The following is a 19,343-nucleotide window of genomic DNA, read 5'->3' as shown; positions in this document are numbered from 1 at the left end:
GAGTCATTATGGCCTTAAAATTGGAATTTCAAGTTTTCTCAATTCCAACTTATTTTCTCAGACATTTGGGTTAGTAAGTTTAAAAAAAACACAAAAAAAAAAAAAAAAATATATATATATATATATATATATATATATGTGTGTGTCTATGTGTGTGTGTCTATGTGTGTGTGTGTGTGTGTGTGTGTGTGTGTGTGTGTGTTTTGACGTTTTTTCAGCACTCTGCTGGTGGTAAACGCCTGTTTTCAGTCTATTTATTTCTAAACTTTACATTCTTTCTTTTACACGTTTTGACAGTTTATAAAACCATAGTAAACCTTTCTGATATCTTTTCAGAGCCTGTATTGGTATTGGTTCGATATTAGTGTAATAAGATCGATACTTTGTTTCTGTCCTCTAAATTAAATAATTTTTTTTTGGGGGGGGGGCGAAAAAAATGAAAAAATATTGAAAATACATGAAAAGCTGAAAGGTGTGATTTATTGTGTGAACCAATCATTGTGCTTAACACTGGAAGTCAAGTATTTCAAAATGTTGAGATTATAAGATGAAGTTGTGATTTATGGCTGGCAAAACCCCTGCAGCAGAAAGACGCTTCTACAAAAAAGAGAGGAAACGGGGGACAAGAGGAACCAATTAAACAGGCAAAATGCACAACAAAATATATAAAATCATTGCAAGTGAGGTTCAACACAGCAACAGACATGCAATATAAACACACAAACAGTCACAAGATGCAGAATGACTGCAAAAAGATGTAGACAGAACCGAATGAGATGCAACCTGAACAAAACTACAAACTGAGTCTTTGAGTCTATCTCATTTGTAGAAGTTGTCTTTGTGATTTAACTGACTCTCCCACTTTTTTCCTACTAAATTACTTGGATTTGTTTATGACGTCTTATCTCAGAGCTCATTTTACATATTTACGCACAAGTTAATTTCCATGAATTCCCACAGAGCTGCTATCCAAGCAAACCTAACATGAACCTAAATATCCAGTAGTAGTGTAAGTCTTCTACCCACTCTAATAAGACCATTATTACCATTAATCTTGAATGAAGTACGCAGTTGTTATTGCACATGTTTGGTTTTGCTTTATTCTTAGTTCAGGAACCTCAAACACTGATGATAATTTACCCATGTCTCGACATCTGGAAGTTTTCACATTTACAAAACTACATGGCTTTAATAAATCAACACTTCTGAGTAGCAGTGTTAAAGGCAGTGAACATATGCAACTCTGAACACAAATTATAAATATTAAAAAATCTGATAAAACCTCAGTTGACTGATTTAAGGTTGACTTGCAGTTATTTAACATGACTGAGTTAAGTGTAACTACATTTGCTTATTTTTTAGCACCTCAGCTGCAGTCTGTCCAGTGTGTCAGATCCTGTCAGCTATGACACATCTGCCTCCCACTAAAGCCTGAAATGTTTGCTGGCCATCAGCAGAGGGCAGCAGCAGACGTATTGTTAGAAGCCCATTTCAGATTATCAAACCGCTCAAAAAATTAAACGCTTTCATGAGAATATTAATCAAGTCAGTTAAACTTCTGGGATATTAATTTGAGCAGTGAAGTAGCGTGGGGGTGGGTTGTTAATCAGTTTCAGTGGCTTTCGTGTTAACGAAATGACCAATATATGCACTAGAGAGGCAACAGTGAGACAACCACTAACACAGGAATGGTTTTACTGGCTAGGTTTGTTGTCTCTGGTAGCATGAAGCAATACCTGGTCCCTCACCTGCTAGTGAGTCCTGTGCTCACTGCCTGGCACTGTGGAGAACAATTAGCATTTGCAATAGAATACCAGAATTGGCAGGTCCATCACCAGTATCCTGTGCTTTTCACAGATGAGAGCAGGTTCACCTTGAGCACATGTGACAGACATGAAAATTGAAGAAACCATGACCGGTTTGGTGGTGGGTCAGTGATTATCTGGGGAGGCACATCCATGGAGGGACACACAGACCTCTATAGGCTAAGCAACAGCACCCTGATTGCCATTAGGTATCAGGATGAAATCCTTGGACATACTGTGAGCTGCTACATTTGACTTCAGCCCTCTGTAGGTTGATCGTTTTCATTTCTTTCAATGTAGCCTCCTTTAATTCCTGACAGATTACCCCATCTCCATATTTGTGTATTGTCTTCAATCTTGCAGCTTTTCCCCTATTAAAGCCAGAATATCTTCAGTAAATAACTTTTATCATGGAGAGTTTTGAAGACAAACAGTGGAGAAAAATGAGACCTGACTGAGTATCATTTAATGTTTTATGAAACTTTCTGTCAGTCCTTCCAGACTTGGTCAGTTTGTACAAAGCAGCTTCAATACTGAACAGTGCTTAACATAAAATAGAGTTTCTGCTGTCCACAGACCATATCAATGTCCAGACAACATGTTTGATTTTTAACTGAAACTATGAGAACAAAATTATAAAAATAACAGATTTCTTCATGTACAAGAAAACGTACAGCGTTTCTCAAACACATTTAGCAACATTGACAATAAAAAAAAAACCCAAAAACAAACATAACTTCTTATATCCAACATGATAAGGACAAATTTAGTACAACGAAAAATGTAGTGTTTAATCACTTACTTCATGAGCATCCTTCTCTTTGATGTGTTAAATCTTAAATATTTTCCACTGAGCTGCTTATTCACCATTTTACAAAATAGGGTGTGATATTTACAGTTAAACCTTCAATTGTAATTCTGTAAAAATGTTGTCACAGTCTTCGTTTTCAGAAGCCTCAGCCTCTCAGTGAAATGTGTTTCAGTCTTTGTTTGCAGTGGCTCCTTCTGTCTTCATGGCTTTTTTTCTCCTTCACATGATGTACAAGAAGCCCCACTAGTGAGTTCCCTTTGACCTTTTCTCTTGGTGCATCTGCTCCACAGTAGTCCAGTAGTGTTCTAGCACTTAGTGTTCACTATTTGCTGTACTGCACCCCTTTGCCCCGCCTTAACCAGTCCCTCCACGGGGATTGGTTTTTGTCCTGATCGCAGTCTGAATTCCAGGAGGAGGCCGACGACTGGCGTGACCAAGATGAAGCCGTTCTGCTGGGTCTGCGAAAGAATGACATGCTGTTGTTGGAGGCGGGCTTCTTCTGAGGCTGCTCCAACTGCTGCTGGGACTTGAGCTGCTGGTTGATGAAGATCTGGATGTCATCCTGGGGAAAGGTGGGGAGGAAGAGGAATTGAGCAGCAAGACTTAGGAGCCGGGGCTCAGTCTGGTATCCCATGATTGGCAAAGATAACATGTTAGTACTAGAGTCGTAGTATTAAAGAAGCAAACTAGTTATCATTAAGTCCCACGAGAAAACCAACAAAGTACTGAGTCTTTAAAAAACATGGAGCTGCCAGGCAGGAGGAAAAGAGGAAGACCTCAGAAGATTCATTGATGTGGTAAAGCAGCGGCCGATGCGCTGCAGGTTTTAGATATCACCCTGGGTCAACATACCTGAATCAAATGATTAGTTTATTACCAGGCCTCTGAAGAACTTCAAGACATGTTGAGGACATAATTTAGCCATTTAAATCAGCTGTGTTGAATCAAGGATACATCTAAAACCTGCAGGACACCGGCCCTTGAAGCCTGGAGTTTCCCCACCCCTGTGGTAAAGGATGAGATGCAGAGGGGTGGTGTGACAGAGGAGGAAGCTAGGGATAGGGTGAGACGGAGGCAGATGATCTGCTCCCTTTAGGAGTCGCAGCAGCAGCCGGAGGAGGAGGGAAAAGAAAAACTATATTGGTTTAAAGCTATTGATCACAGTCTTGAAATCAAACCATTGGGAGATGGATTGAGACAATGTGCTTCTAGGCATATTTGTTCATAACAGTAAAAAGAGGTTATAAAACACCTTCCTTGTCAGCGTTCAGATTCATTAAATCTATGAAGTTCTGAAGGCAAAACTGGTCCAATAAAGTGACTGGTCAGTGCCTATGACCGGTCACTTTTATTTACTCAAACGGTCTGACTTCCGTTTGAGTAAATAACCTTTTCTTTGCATGCCTTTTGTATTAAATAATCATTTATATTAATCTTACATTACTTTATTTTTTTATAATTTATATGTTTTTATCTTGTGGTTGCTCAGAAACACAGTATTTAAAGAAGTGAATCAGTGGTTTGCTCTAAATATTATCTGTATTATCTTCATCAGAGCATGAAGGCTCAGACACTGAGGCAGATGGCTCAGCTTGGCATAATTACTCAGCAGCAGAAGGGCTCAGAGACACATGCCGCTCTTATCCCTCCAAACTGTCAGGACATGGAGATTTATGATGGTGCCTGTCTCTGACTTTCTACTCTAGAATCTCAGACCGATACATCAATCTCAAACGCAGGCAGTGCCTCTGAAAATGTGGCCTTCCCATCAGCGATGCAGGTGATTAAACGTAATAAGAATGTGCTGAAGCAGAAGGCCCTGCAAACAGGCTACGAGATGATAGGACAGTGTGACAAAGTGATGCGAGAAAGATCATTAGACTGGAGGTCTACAGAGAAAAGTGAGTGGTTTACCTGCCAGGCCTCCAGCTCCTGTGATAGCTCCAGTTTGCGTTGGATGGCTTCCAGTAACTGGTTGTTGAGAGACATCATATCGTTTTTACTTCTCACCAGCTCTTCTTCCATTCGGTTTTTCCTGCAAAGAAGTCACACAAAGATCTTTAAAGTAAGGATTTTAACATCCATAACAAGTTAAAACTCAGGGCTGAGCCATGCTCGGGAACTAGGAATTAGTGTTTTTCAGTTTTAAAAATATAAAACATGTAATCTGGAAAGCTTGAACTTTCTCACTTGAATTGGATAAATAAACTCATTACTTACTTCGCAATAGCTTCATCTCGGTCTTTGATGGCCTGTTGGACAACTTCTGTTTGATCTTGAACGCTCTGCAGCTTCTGCATCAGTTCAGCATTTTCTTGCTGCAGCTGCACATTCTGCAGGAAGACGATAAGAGCTCTTTAGACCACAGTATAAAATACTACATAATGAATGTTTATCTGCTTGTCAAATGCAATTCTGAGGCACACAAACATCTCTGAATTTAGATACCGCATCAAGATCAGTAGGGTCAGCACTGGTGCAACCTTTTTGTCATACAACTGGTGCTGTCCCTCTTTGACGGACGGGTCTGTTCATCCCTCGGTTACCTGATCTCTCAGCTCCTGTGTCATGCTCAGATTCCCACTCTCGTCACCCGTCGTTTCGACAAAACCCTGATTCAGCTCCTGGGACAGAGGCATTAACAGAGAGATCAGGTGTCAGCGGTGTGTGCATCAAAAGGACTTTCTGTGGCGTTGGCCTACTTGTGGAGGTGCACTCGCGGAGGAAGGGGTGAGGCTGGCCCCTTTAGTTACACTGACAGACTCATGTTACTGCTCTGAATGTAAGATAAATGCCACAAGACACAACTGGACTATTGTAAACGCTCGCGCAAAGCAATCTGTCCTGTGTGAACACCCTGTGGTGCCTCAAACAGCCACTAGGGGGTAGATAGGTTGGACTGCTATAGTATGTGAGCAGGCTGCTTTCTGGATCTATGATTTATGCTTTTCCTGCATCTGCGTCCAACCTCTAGCAAAGAAAAAACAAAGTAAGGAAATAACTCTGCTTTCAGTACAATTGTCTCTCATCGTACAACAGAAAGAGATGCACTGTTGGAGTGTTAAACGTCGCATCTCTCACCTGTAAGTTGTGTATTTGAAAAGCAATAAATGCGCTCTGCCGTGTTGGTACAGCCCTGCGTTTCTTAGACGTCAGAACTTCAGATTGTTTTGTGTACATTTCTTTATGATTCGAGGACATGACAAAACCTACAGTGTACTATTCCCGTCCTTCTCATGTTTCAAACAACAAGGTCAGCCTTTTGTTCGCATTTCCTCTCCCTGCCCCATTTGCTGTTCGTGTGTGCGCAGCTCACCTGTGGCCTGGATGCCTGTGAAAGAGTTTGAGCCACGCCCTTCAGCCGATGCAACATGGCCTTCAGGTCTTCCTGCTGATCGGCGACTTCTGACTGCTCTGAGCCGTTCAGCTCCTGGGTCAGCGGGAGGAGTAACTGAAGGATGGACCCCATTTCTTGCGTTAACTATGAAAAAAGGAAGAAACGTGTTGATATGTGCTTGCTGTGACTTTCAAAATAGTGTCAGCCGCATTAACACATGAACCAAAATATTAAACGTGCAACAAAAGTTACATAGCTTGGAGGATGCTGCTCGAATTCTGACCTACATTTAGGTCCATAAACTCTTTGCCTTACCACACCATCACAATGGATTTTAAATTAAGCAATCAAGATGTGATTGAAAAGCAGACTTTCAGTTAACTGAATTAACTGCTTAGGAATTACAGACTTTTTCATAAAATCCTTTGCAGGGAAGTCTGGCTGCAAAGGATTTTAATCAGTCGCCTGGAGATCAGGCGACTGACTTGGCCATTGAAGTATATCCCATTTCTTTTCCTTGAGAAACTCTTGGTTGCTTCTACAGTATGCTTTACATTTCACATTCACCCTACTGCTTTGGACCTAACAGCATATTAAAAGGAATTTCTGTGTGTTATACAAGTTATTTCTTCTTCTCTGTTCCTGCGAGCATTCCCCATCTTCTTCTCACATGTCTTGAATGACATCATGTATTTATACGACTGGAGGAGTCAGCATTACCTCATGGGCATATTTAACTTACCTGAGTCATGTGTATCACGTGACAGTGCTTATCTGATCATAACAAAAATAACTAAACAGGAACAGTTTCAGGTGATAAACAGTCACAGTTGTTTGCATAAGTTTTAACACCCCTGACTCTGAGAAAGTTCTATATTTAAGAGACAATAAAATCAGCCTGAGTAAAAAAATGCTTAAAAATTGAACAGTAATTGTGGCTGCCACAAAAATAATGAGCTTTATGTTTTAGTGAGGTATTGCCATCATATACCCCACATGTGACAACAATGTGGAAAGTCTCCGACAATGTGGTAATGACAAACAGGAAATGTGACTCACGAGTGCAGCAACACATTACTTTTTCCTGCTGCAACACAACAATAACAGCAGACACACGGACGGTGAGAAGACGTTTTCTGCTCTCTCCCAGACACAACTCCAACACGTGACTTCTGCACAAGTCCTCATCCAGGACTTCACTCTGTACAATCAGGAGCTTCACGCCTTGGTGACAGTGTGACAGCAAACACGCTGTCACACTGTCACCAAGAACTCGCACAACATGTTCCTGCATGGCGTCCCTCTCTGTAGAGAGAGCTACCGTGCTTTTGCTACAACATTTTCAAACGCTTTCCAAAATTCAGAGTATAAATGATGTATCTCTGGTGCTATAAATCTGTGATCTCATTCTCAAGAAAGACAACTTGATCATTTCATTTCCAGTCATCACAGGAACACAGTTTCCCCTCAAAACGCACGTGACCTGTGAATCATTGCAGGCCCACTGCAGCAAAAGCCAACCACAGTATGGAGATAGTGTGCAGCTGTTCCTACACAGAGCTGTTTGCATGTTTTTCCAATTTTGTCTTGCAGTGACTCGACAGCATTCACATTAGTGCTATAAGAGGAATTTTACTTTTTTTCCTAGTACTTTTTTGTGTGTTTGTGCTTTACAGTACGTATAATTTTAGATCATAACACTGATACAGGATAACACATCACAATGTTGCAAAAAATCAACGTTGAAGAAAAGTCATGCTTATTGCACCTAGAGATACTAAAATACCAACAATACAAATACAGAAAAATAAATGATAAATTATTCTTACTGTTTCGGGGGCACAAATTCGTAAACTTGAGAACAGTTTGGGACTGCAGTTTCTACCAATCATCATTCAAACAGGAGAAATTTAAGACGTTAACTCTTCAAAGCTGTGGACTGACAGATAATCGGTGCTCAAATAAGTATTAAAGGAGCAGGATTGTTTATGTGAGGCTAACACAGACAGTAAAATTGTCTCTCTCTTAGTTTTAAGATCACCTGCACTTGATTACAATGATGTTGTGCATCTACATGCGCCCCCCTGCATTCCTTTCTCCCTCATCACTCTGTCTTCTAAGTGGAGTGATGTTTATGTATAAGGTCACGACTCACGAGACATCTTACCATTAGCTTTACTCTTATTCACAGTGAACTTTATATTTTTAAATTAAATTGAAATGAAATACTTCAATCAGCCACATGAGGCATGTTTTGGATGTTTTTTTTATAAAACAATATGCTTTGACTGTATTAATCAGTAAACCTACCTCTTCTTTGCTGACTCCGAGGCCTGTTATCTCCAGGCTACTTTCCAGCTCAGACAGCAGGGAAGTGTCGCCGTAGCTCCTGGCTTCCTGCAGGGACACCTCCTCCTGAAGCTCCTCCACCTGGGCCTGCAGCTGCTGTGAATGACCCCGTGCAGCCTCCACCTCTTGCCGCGCCTCGGCAAGCTGAAAAGCACAGAGAGCGAGAGGCACATGCACACATGAACGAAAACAGAAATGTGACAAGGATAACACGTCCGACAGATGAAGAAGCTACGATAAAAATCACATTATGAATCCTGCTAGATTACACAGATCCCTGCTTTTAGCCTAAGAGTCAAATGAGCTCTGGAAGGAGCTGTAATAGGAGACTCGTGTAAGCAGACTGTACCAACAAGAGAAAGAAATCCTGACATGCCAGATTCCAGCCTAAAGCCAAACATGAAACTAAACGAACACGAGTGGAATCCAGAGTTGCGGGTGAGAGATACAGTGACGGGAGTGAGGTGATTGTTTAGCGGTACTTTCCGCAATCCCACCGAAACCCAGGCTGGCAGAGAGGGAGCAGAAAATCTTTGTCATTGTGGTTCTTTTAGTCACGCACTAACCACTTGATGCGGTTTTGCTGCCACAATGAGCTCTAATCAGATTGCTTATGTACTATGGAGCTCGAATGACAGTCTTGCCTGCGCTGTACTGTATTCATGTTTGTACCTGCTGGCTGTGCTGCTCGTTGAGTTGGTCGTGCAGAGCCAAGCGTGCGTCCAAAGAGGCCAAACTCGCCCTCAGTTCTTCGTTTTCTTGACAAACGCTCTCCAATCGTTGCTCCAGCACCTGTTCCTTCTGTGAGAGACGCAACACCTGGAAAAACAAGCAGAAATACAGATAACAAAGTTATTTCTTCCCCTCAGGGAGGAAAATTCTCACTAACTCACACCACTCCCTTGCATCGCAACAAAACAATCCACTAACAGGAGGAATGAAGCTGATATTTGAACCTTCCTACTTTTACTTGGAAGGCTATCCGTTTTCTCATTTTCGGAAATGAACAATTTATCGAGAAAAGGATGATTTACCGAGAATCTGTCTGACTGTATTTATCCTATTCAGGAGTACATCCAAAAAAGAAGGTGAACTTGCTCGTCACAATTTCAAAAGTCATTTCAAAACAGATATTCCTTTTTAAAAACCTTTAATCAAACCATTATTACAAAATAAAGTGTTGTTTTAGTACTTTTTTTCCCAGTTTCTGCTGCTGGTTGTCCAGGACTTTCATTATTCTTCTGTTTTATGTAACCACCACATCCATTGCATGAAATAAAACGCATTATGTATTAGAAAAGATCACTTTTTAGACAGACTGTTTATTTGCCATTTTACTTTGCTTAAAACATTACTTAGAAGACGTTATTTTAAGAACCATGTAGGTCTAAACATGACCAGCAGGTATGGGCCAGACATGAAGAGATAGAAGTTCATTTATGACTCGCTTCACTGATGCCAAGTAATTATTAGAAAGGCATTTGAGAAAAAAATTGATACAAAAATATGATATGCTACAAGAAGAAGACCATATTTTAGCATAAATATGAAGCTACACCTCTGTAAAGTCACAGTAACGGCCGCACGTGTGCATTAGAGTACTTGCCTGCTCTCTCATGGCACTCATCAGCTCCTCGTCCTGCTGCCTGTTGTGACTTCCTTTTTGTTGCAGCTCCTGTTTCAGAGCCTGCAGCTCAGTGGACATGGCTCTCTCCACCTCCATCGCCTACACGTGCACAGAAGAAAGAGAACACGAACGCAGGAGAGTCACAAAGGGAGCAAATGAAATGAGAAATATGGAGAGGGTTAAAAAGATCTCAGCCAGAGACTGGCGTCACACACGCGTATCAGTTAAAGTGAAAATCCAAAATGAAGCCTGCCTGTAGCCTGAGCTTTAAGAAAATAAAAGTCTTGGCTAAAGCTGAGATGAGAAGAAGCTGGGGATTAGTTGACTAAATTTAAATGTGGTTGGTTATTGGTTTTCCTGATAGCCTGCAGTGCTTCCAAAACCTGGGGCAAAAACAGGACAGATGTAAAAGCTAACAGCATGAGTGATTCATTCATTTTCCCCCATTTTCAACTTTAACCATAAAACACTGAATATTGGAAAACTTGAAAGCTGATTCAAACACAAAAGATTGGGCAACATTAAAAATTTGGGAAGCTGCTGTGCCTACAGGCCCTGTGAAAGGCCCCCCCTTCGGCCCTCCCTTGTCCTGGACTGGGACCCTCATTTCCCCTTACTCAGCAGTTCGGCGGGGCCCTGTCAGGTCCAATCAATGCCACATAATACAAAATGAAAGGCCGGCCTCTACGGCAGATGGAGCAGAGGGCATCTTGATCTTGGTGGTGACATCATCATGCCACATTAAACAACAATGGTGAACTCGGACATCACCAGAGTAAAAGCTGGAGGGAAGAGCTTGAAAGTATGGAGGATGTGAGGCAGGTTTGTGGGACATAAGTAGAGGGAAGCGTGTGTCTGTGTGAGTGAATAAAGGATAAAAACAAAAAGCAAGCAGACACAGTGAGAAGAGAAGAAGTCTGGGTTTAAAAATGAACATTTCAGTATGGGCCTCTTTCTACAATAGAGGCACCGACTCACTGAGAGCCACCAAAACGAGGAGGGGACGGAGGACACTCCACCCCCCACCCCCTCCACGCCTTCATGAGTCCACACGCTGAAGTATCCAACAGCTGGCTTCCACAGCTATAACTAAGCCCCTTGGGGGGCACAGAGAAAAGATGGCTTTCCCCTGGGATAAAGGAACGTTGGTGCAACATCAAAGAACAAAATGAAAGATTTATATCTCTCTGTAATGTATATTGTGTTTTCCTTTTTTGTCTGTGAGCTTGGTGATGCTGACCGAGGTTACGGGGGCTTGTCTTAAACAATGTACACAGTGAGGGATTTGTCACAGCTGCCCAATAAAATGCTACCGGTGTGAGTGATATGTGACCCTGAGTAGGAAGCAGGAAGTGAAAAAGGTAATGTGATCTGCATCGGTTAACCTGACAGAAAACAAGATATCAACAGAGTGACCAAAAAAGTAGAAACACCTGTCTGCAATGGTCTTAACTCTTTTTGTATACAAGTTATTCAATATTCTGTATGTATGCACACACAGTACGTTTGAGTTATATCTAAAAGGTTATATTATATTGAAACTTAAGTGAAACCAAACAATAAAAACTAAAAGTGAAATGAACAGAAACCCCCTTATTAAATAATAATATGTTAAAAAGTATTTTAAAAAGTGTATATCCATAACAACTATATAAATACACAAACACTTATTGCTGGCATCAGTAAGTCATCCTATTTGCCTTGGGCTATTACCAGTCATGAGGCAAATAAATCCCACAACCAGTACAATCTGGTTGTGTACAATCTGTCTATTATTGGCCAGTGTCAGCTCATAATACCCCCAGCAGTAAGTTAGGTCTACCTGAAATAAGCTCATAGCAAAGTCCTAAACTTACAGAGTTTTGTTGTTTGTTTTTTAAAAACAATTGAAACGAATGAAACGCATGAAAACATGCAGGAAACTATCAGCATTTCCAGCTCATCATCCAGTAATCATACTCCCATTCCAGTCTGGTATTTCTTATCCAGTAGATGTGTTTATATTCAGTTTTCTAATGCACTAAAAATGTTGCACAAGACTTCAGCCAAAATCAGCAAAATACTAAAATGTTTTTACTTTCACTATATGCAATTATCTCATTTCCTTACAGTCATACTTAATGTTTTTCTTCAGACGGTAAACTGTGGTTTTCCTTGTATGAGACTGCCAGGAAACTCCAGTGACAAATTAACAAACGAACATAGAGAGTGATTCATGTTTGACCAAAGTCTTTTCAGCCTGGTTTACAGTTGCAGCGATGGTTTGTAAGAAAACACCCTGACATCAGTCACCTCTCCCTGAGATTTTCAACACTTTGCTTCTGCTCCGGAGCTCCTGTTTTAACAGTCTGCACTGTGTGACAATTTGGCACGCATCAGTATTGTTTTTAATGCAGCTGCTTCCTCATGTGCACCAGGACAGAAGTTCACAGCAAATCTTTTCATGTTGTTGGAAAATTCTTTTTCTCTCTGGTTTCAGTTTATATCCTCCTCCAGATTCCTGTCATGGTCTACTTACGGTTTCATAATTAGCAGATTATGTTTTCATCTGTGAGAAACTTTCGCTTCATCTTACCATTTATCTGTTATGGTTAGTGAAGCACCTAAACTGGTTATCCAGGTATTAGCTTTTAGTCCATAACTCGCTTTTTGATGGCTGCTAGCCATACAGCTAATGATTTTAACTATTTATATACATTTTAAGGTTTTATCTAACATTTTGGAAAATCGTTTTTTCATCACATTTTCATTTTCTGAGAGCTGATAACTCCATTTGCAACTGTTTATCTATATTTTAACGTTTTAGCTGGTTTTAACGGAAGGTTTTTAGCTTGTACTTTCAGCTAGAATTTTATTAATGAATGCATCTGTCTTTTAAACATAATTTAATTTTTAACTGTTTATAAGGAGTTTTAGCTAAGAGTTTATATTTTTTTATCTATATTTTTCAATGACTACCAGCAACATGGCTAACAATTTTAATTCTTTATACTTTAAGCTAATAATTAATTTAAAAAAAACAAAAACTACATTCCTGACTAATCAGTTAACTGTTTATCCACACTTTTAGCTACCCACTTCAAATGCTTACCCATGCTTTTGATAACAATTTTATTTATCTATACTTTGAGAAATGCTAGCCACATGGCAAACAATTTTTAACTTCGACATTTTTTCATTTTTAGCTAACAATTTAATTCATTTCAGGGGCTTTTTAGCTTATAGTTCCATACAAAAATTATACATATACATTTCTTTCTCTACACTCCTAAGTTACCATTTTAAATGTTTATCTACAATTAGAACAAACCATTTTAATTGTATAAATATGCTTTTGATTAACAACTTAATTAATTTACCTTAACTTTCAGCTAAGTTGGCCACTGGTTGACCACCAGTCATTAGGGAAAAATGAGTATTCCCCAATCAGTTGCAAGTGGTTGCTAGAAGTTAATGGCTGTCAACTGCCCCAGGTCACACAGGTCTCCTGACCAATTAGTGAACCTCTGGCAAGCACCTGTCACTAGACAAACATGTTTTCCCCAGTTGGTTGGCAAAAAGCCTCCTTGTGATTACTTTGATTGTTAGCATATTGCTGTGGAAATTTGGATAGAAGTGACGGACTTGTCTACAAACAGTTGCCAGCTATGTCAGTTACACTGACACTGAAAAGCGCTTTTTGTAACATGTTGGCTGCAGTGCTGCAGTACCGCAACTTCTACTTTGAATGTGAATCTCCTCCATTTCTGGTTTACATCACACTTTTTCAGGTTATACAAACACTTGGCTAGTTAACAAGTACTTGGAGACCAGCATAAAAACAAAAAATAAAAACGACAGGCACTTGCGTTAATCTGCTAGCAAACAAAGCCCTTACTGAGAGGTTCTGGTGCAACACTTGCTTTGCAACAGTTTTACCCAGTGAGAACCGAGAATCTCCAAGAACCACTTTCAACCAGTCAGGGAATACATATTTTCCCTAGTGGTGGTTGTAAACCCCCCCCCAAAATTTCTTACGACTTTATAACATTTACTATCTATTTCTACTCAATGTTAATGGTTAACTTCTCTTCTCAAACCAGCTCAGGTCCATTCGGCTTTTAAATTAAAATGTAATTTCTGTTTTTTGAAGATTAGTTCAGCTTTGATTTATTGATTAATTTAATGCAATTCTGTCTATTACACATTAAGTATATAAACTGAAAACAGCAGCTACAATTGATTAGCTCATTGACATATTCAAGTTTCCTAAGTATCCTTGAGTTTTGTTGTTTGTTTGTTTTTTAAGTTAAAAGAAGAAACCTACTGTATAGCTTACTGAAGCCTGAACATGACGCCATGAATAAACCGAGCTCTTCCAGTCAAAACCGTGAGAAACAAAAACTCAATGAATTACAGCACGACTCACCCCACCACACAGCTGTCCGACAGAAGCAGCAGTATCTTTCACCACATCAGGCAAAGACTTGTCAGACATGGAGCGTCTTAAGATTCAGTCTCTTCTCTCAGCTTCACAACTACACAGACCAGAGTTACATTTGGCTAACACTGGGCAGCCCAATAAAGTATTTCCTCCACCTCCCTCTCCCCTAAAACAGCTCAAACAGAGAGATACAAGCTTTTATCTAAATTGGCATTTTCCTGAACTTCTAGGGAGTCTGATTTCCACACACCACGTCCTTCAGTATAGCCACAGAGGGGGAAGGAAGCTCACAGTTCCTTATTTCGTGGACCTTGACTCCTTACAAGCTCGTGTCTGCTGTTCATTCTGCGTGAGCAGAGGTTTGTCGTGTGGAACACAGCACGTCACAACAGCAACGCTGAGAAAAACAATCCTCACTTTCTCAGCCTGGAAAAATACTCAAGTTTGCTCCAGCTGTGTGATCCAGTCAGCTCCACTGATAAGAAGCTGTCACCAGCCTGCTTTGTGTACAGTGTACTGCATTTCTGATCAGATACTTATGATCATAAATAATTTACTTCAACACTCATGATCTCCTGAAGACGTGAGTCAGCGGCATGTTGTCAGCGTCCTTATGATGTCAAGCTAGTTAAAGGTTAACTTTGTGTTACTGAATAAACCAACGTAACAGATTATAATGTTCTGATAAAAGCTTCTATAATATGTCTAATAGATTATCTAGGACATTTTTCTATTACATTTCACAGGTACAATGACATAAAAAAGTGGCTAAAATAATTATACGGCAATGAGTTTAATTCATTTGCCTGAACTAGAATTTGAATAAAGCTTCTTCCAGGTATTTTCCAAGCTTCCCTCCCTCTCAGATTTAAAATTAAGTCATGCTTGAAGTTTCCCTCCCCCTCTTGTTTACATGTCGTTTCCCTCCTGCTCTGCACTTGACATTGCTGATTTGCCTGAGGGAAACTGCTCAGGTTTTGATATGCAGCTCCCAGCTGACTCTAGCTCTATCGCTCTCTTTCTCATTTATCAAAACACTTATTTGTAGTAGAAGTATTTTAGCTGTGACCTTGCTATGAGCCTTCAAATATCCTCAGAGTGTGGCATTGCTTTAGATCAAATACAGTCAGGCTGATACCGGAGTAGTTCACACGGGAACACCGAGTTTCAGTGGGTGGATTGAGTAACTTTCTAGTTTTACTCAGACGGCCTGAAGCTTTGAATCTACTGCCGGTGTTTGTTTCACTGAGGCTCGGTTACTTTTTGAGCAAAGATGAAAAACATGAATCTACCCATCCAGGTGTGGGACTCACAGCTTTGAGCTCCTCCTGGAGCCGCTGAGTGTTCTCGTTGTGCTCCAGCTGAGTTCGACTCTTGTCCCTCTCAGCCTCGCTGAGCGCCCGGGTAAGCTGCTCCACCTGGGCGCTCAGCTCCCTCGCATCCCGCTCCAGGTCTCCCATCTGGCTCTCCCACTGGGACTGGTGGCGCTCCAGCTTCAGTCGCACCTCATGTTTCCCCTGCTCCAGCTCCTATCGGAGGTGGAAAAGATAAATGCCTTAACAGGTGATCTTTAGGGTGGGTGTAGCAAAACAAAGATTTTAAAATATAAAGCAGTAAATACAGTTCAGTTGTCTAGCTACGACTGCAGCAAATGAAGCTGTTTGGCATCGTGAGAGTGTTGTTGGAAGGCATTTGAGTGAGCACAAGCACCTGTCAACCTCATTTAGTGCTCTGACGGATAACAGGAAATGTCCAACAGCTGTAATTTGAATCCGTAACAATAGGGTAGCTGATATCATTAAAGCTAGAAGAGGAAAACATCCACTCTGCTTTCATCCATTCCTTTGGAGCTTAAAAGATCAGTCAGTTTGTCAGTCAACAGAAAAGTCATCCAAGCATTAACTTGCCATGACACCTGATTGATCCAGCACTATTTTAGCTCAATGGGTTGTGCAGGTGACCCATAAGGTGTAAGGTAAATAAAGAGGACTGGGTCTGAATCTTCCCCTGTTCTCTGTCTTTCAAACTTTCCTGCCTTCTCTCAACTTTCTTAAGACAATAAGGGCTAAAAATCCCCCCACTCAAGAAAATGACTGTTCCAGACATTTACCACACCTCTCTGGCAAATTCAATCAGAAAAGTTCACGCAGCACGTTTACATCAATTTAGACACTAGCGCACCATTGTCTTGTCCTTGGTGTGATTTAAGTGATATTGAGAACACGTTAATAGTGCGGTCGGAGGTCCCAATAAATGACTCAGGTGACTCAATGTCATTAATGTTGAATATTTAAGTTGGTCACCTTAACTTAAATAGAGAGCTAGAAAGATTTTTACGCGTTTTCGTGCGTAAAGCTGGGAGAGAAACAACAGCATACAATCTTTGGACATCGGGAAAACTTCTTACCCGCCCACTTCAAACAGCAACAACCATGACGTAATTCTAAACACTTCAACCCGAACATTTCACAGAATGTTTTAGATTATTACAAAACCTACTAGATTATTAGTTCACCTGTAGGGAATCGGATTCTCCTTACCTCCAGCTTCTCTGCGTATTGCTCATGAAGTTTTTCGCTCTTCTCCTTAAGCTGGCGGTTTTCTAGGAGCAATGCGTTTCCCAGCTGGGCTGCCAAAATAACCTCTTCCTCCTTTTGTTTTAAAGCAGCCAGAAGTTCACTGGGGTCCTGATAATCTGTCATTTCCTCCGCTCCATAGTGGAAAAAGAAATCCTCCTCTAGGTCCATTATTTCCTTGGACTTGAAGCTCCAATCATCGAGTCGATCCATAGCTAATCCAATAACACCTTATTATAGCTTCTTATATAAAGAAAACACGCGGGAACGGTGCCATAAACGCGCATCTGTGGATGCCCACTCATGACACCTGCGTGTAGCTGCTGAGTCGAGCAGAGTGTAAATGTAAGTGAAGTCGAACCGAAGGTTGGAGCTGTCTGGTGAAAGCAGGCTGCTCCCTCCCTCTGTCACCCGCAGATGGCGGTTTGTCTCCGTGGGGTGTTGGTTTCAGTCACCTGAGCAACTGTCACCACCCAGCTCGGCAACCACATCGATACCTGCCCTGCCGCAGGGCTCAGAGTGTGGAAAATGGAAAATGGAAAGACACACAAGCACCTGCATGGTGCTGTGAAACAGTGGGAACTGTTTTTCTTGATGTTTTACCGGACTGCAGCATATTGTTTATTATAATCATTCACTGTGGAGGACATTAGTCAAACAACAGATGACGTCCCATTGCAGCATCACGAAATGCACACATGTGATACCAGTAAACTTCAAAAACCAGTGTTTCTGCTTTTTTTAAAAATATGTTTTCATACTTTGATAAAAGTATTTATTATCCTTAATTTGATGTAATTTGATGGTACTTACAGGCCGTTTTAAATGTAATTTATTTGTTATGGTTTCATTTCATTCAATTTGGGTTTTTTATTATTATCAGTTTATCACTTTTGAAGCACTTTGAACTGGAATAAAGCGTTAAATTGTAAATAGACTGGTTCTTATATCCTGTTTTTCTATTTTATTCAAAGCTACATGTATCTCTCTCTCTCTCTCTCTCTCTCGCTCTGTCTCATTTATCCATTTACACAAGTCACACCTTTTTCTCTACATGCTGAATATGTTTATTAAGCTTTTTCTTTTCTTTTTTAGGGGGGGGAAATGAGCTTCTACATGCTCCTGTTTGGGTGTAGTATGCATACAGCTTGTAAAATGTAAGATTATACATCTGCATGTTTATTTTGCACTTGTTCACATGAACAGGACTGCATTGTTTTTCCATGCATCCACGTTAAGTACACATATTTACACATGGAGATTTTTTTTTATTACTACCAATTTCTTTTAGTTTAATCTTCTCAGTTATTTATAATTTGTTAGTGTAAAGTTTTGGAAATGGGTTATATCTTCATTTTTTTAAGTATGCAAGTCAGTATTTCGTGAAATCAGGTGGAACTCTGTTTTTAATCAGGCAGCAAGTGGTTAACAAGTTAGCCTTATAAACAAAGGGAGTTTCTGCCTGCATTGTGTAGACGCTTTCCAGGGGTCAAGGGTCAGCCTTCACAAGGTTTCATGGAGCACGGGGCAGTGTCAGGGGAATAAAAGACAAAGCATCCTGACGCATGGCAAGGCTTTTGTAGTCAGGGAAGCCGCAGCTTCTGTACATATGGCGGCAAAAGCAGACGCACTGTACATCAGGGCCCAACACGCCTCGCTGCCATTGTTTCCATTGTTCCTGTTAGTTTGGGGGCAGCTGATGTGGCGTAAGTGTGACGAGGAGGCTCACATGCCTCCTGCAGTGAAGTCCAACGAGGGACACGTGTGCTGAACAGCACACTCAGACCTTGAAGTACTTGTGTTTAAGAGTGTGTGCACAGAGTCAGACATGAGAAGAGGAAACATGTTTGCATTTGTTCAATGAAAGCCAAACTTGCTTATAAAATCTATTACTGAAAAGATGACTCAGGCCACAGAGGAGCATCACCCTTTACTTCAAGATTTTCTCATCTAACATTTGCTGCCTATTGAGTTCAAGCTACACAAGCAGAACCATCCACCATAAAACTCTCACTGATGTTTTAAATAAAAAAAAATCCCTGACAACAGGGATACTGCATATAACACTGCAGCAAACATCAGCTGCATCAGCAAGACGCAGGATAGTGCTGAGAGCAGTAAATAGTGTTCAGCGTAAATGGTGTATCAAACAGCTGAACAGGAGACATGACTGTGATATTCTTAGTTGAGTTCATGTTCAGCCACTGTACATAATGATAATTTGACAAGATAACAGACATTAATTAATTAATCTAGTTAATTTGCTCATAATATTCACTCCAGAGCAGAGGATGGAAGCTGGTGTTAATACGTCCTAATGAATGGAGCTGTGTTCACGTTTCAAACATCTGTATTCTAACATGACAACTGAGATCTGATTTAAAGTTAAATTTGAGTAGCAGAAAACAATACATA

At 40.6% G+C, this 19,343-nt stretch overlaps 1 protein-coding gene across 1 annotated transcript; it reads right to left on the bottom strand.

Annotated features, from left to right (window-relative positions):
• Positions 1-1,145: 1,145 nt before the first annotated feature.
• On the bottom strand, positions 1,146-17,379 carry LOC147314523 (BICD family-like cargo adapter 1). Its single transcript, XM_086261497.1, has 10 exons — positions 16,893-17,379; positions 15,666-15,881; positions 9,909-10,028; positions 8,975-9,121; positions 8,264-8,446; positions 5,933-6,097; positions 5,163-5,240; positions 4,837-4,949; positions 4,531-4,651; positions 1,146-3,178 (listed from the first exon to the last, which is right to left on the bottom strand). Exons 1-10 carry the CDS (start codon positions 17,139-17,141, stop codon positions 2,939-2,941), a joined length of 1,632 nt encoding a protein of 543 aa, XP_086117623.1. The 5' UTR covers positions 17,142-17,379; the 3' UTR covers positions 1,146-2,938.
• Between the last annotated feature and the right edge of the window lie 1,964 nt (positions 17,380-19,343).

Source organism: Aulonocara sp. 'chitande type north' Nkhata Bay, linkage group LG14 (genome assembly GCF_057382095.1).
Source record: "Aulonocara sp. 'chitande type north' Nkhata Bay isolate Kocher_YH1m ecotype deep benthic linkage group LG14, A_spYH_male_GT1.1, whole genome shotgun sequence".
Lineage (NCBI taxonomy): Eukaryota > Metazoa > Chordata > Actinopteri > Cichliformes > Cichlidae > Aulonocara > Aulonocara sp. 'chitande type north' Nkhata Bay.
Note: the sequence above shows the minus strand (reverse complement) of the source record. Positions and strands in the feature narration are given on the sequence as shown.

Excerpts from the sequence above, each read along its gene's own strand:
- LOC147314523 (XM_086261497.1), bottom strand. The coding sequence starts at position 17,141 with ATGGATCGACTCGATGATTGGAGCTTCAAGTCCAAGGAAATAATGGAC. Across the intron at positions 5,241-5,932 it reads CACAGGCATCCAGGCCACAG|GAGCTGAATCAGGGTTTTGT; the intron begins GTGAGCTGCGCA and ends CCTCTGTCCCAG. Across the intron at positions 3,179-4,530 it reads AGGAGCTGGAGGCCTGGCAG|GATGACATCCAGATCTTCAT; the intron begins GTAAACCACTCA and ends ACCTTTCCCCAG.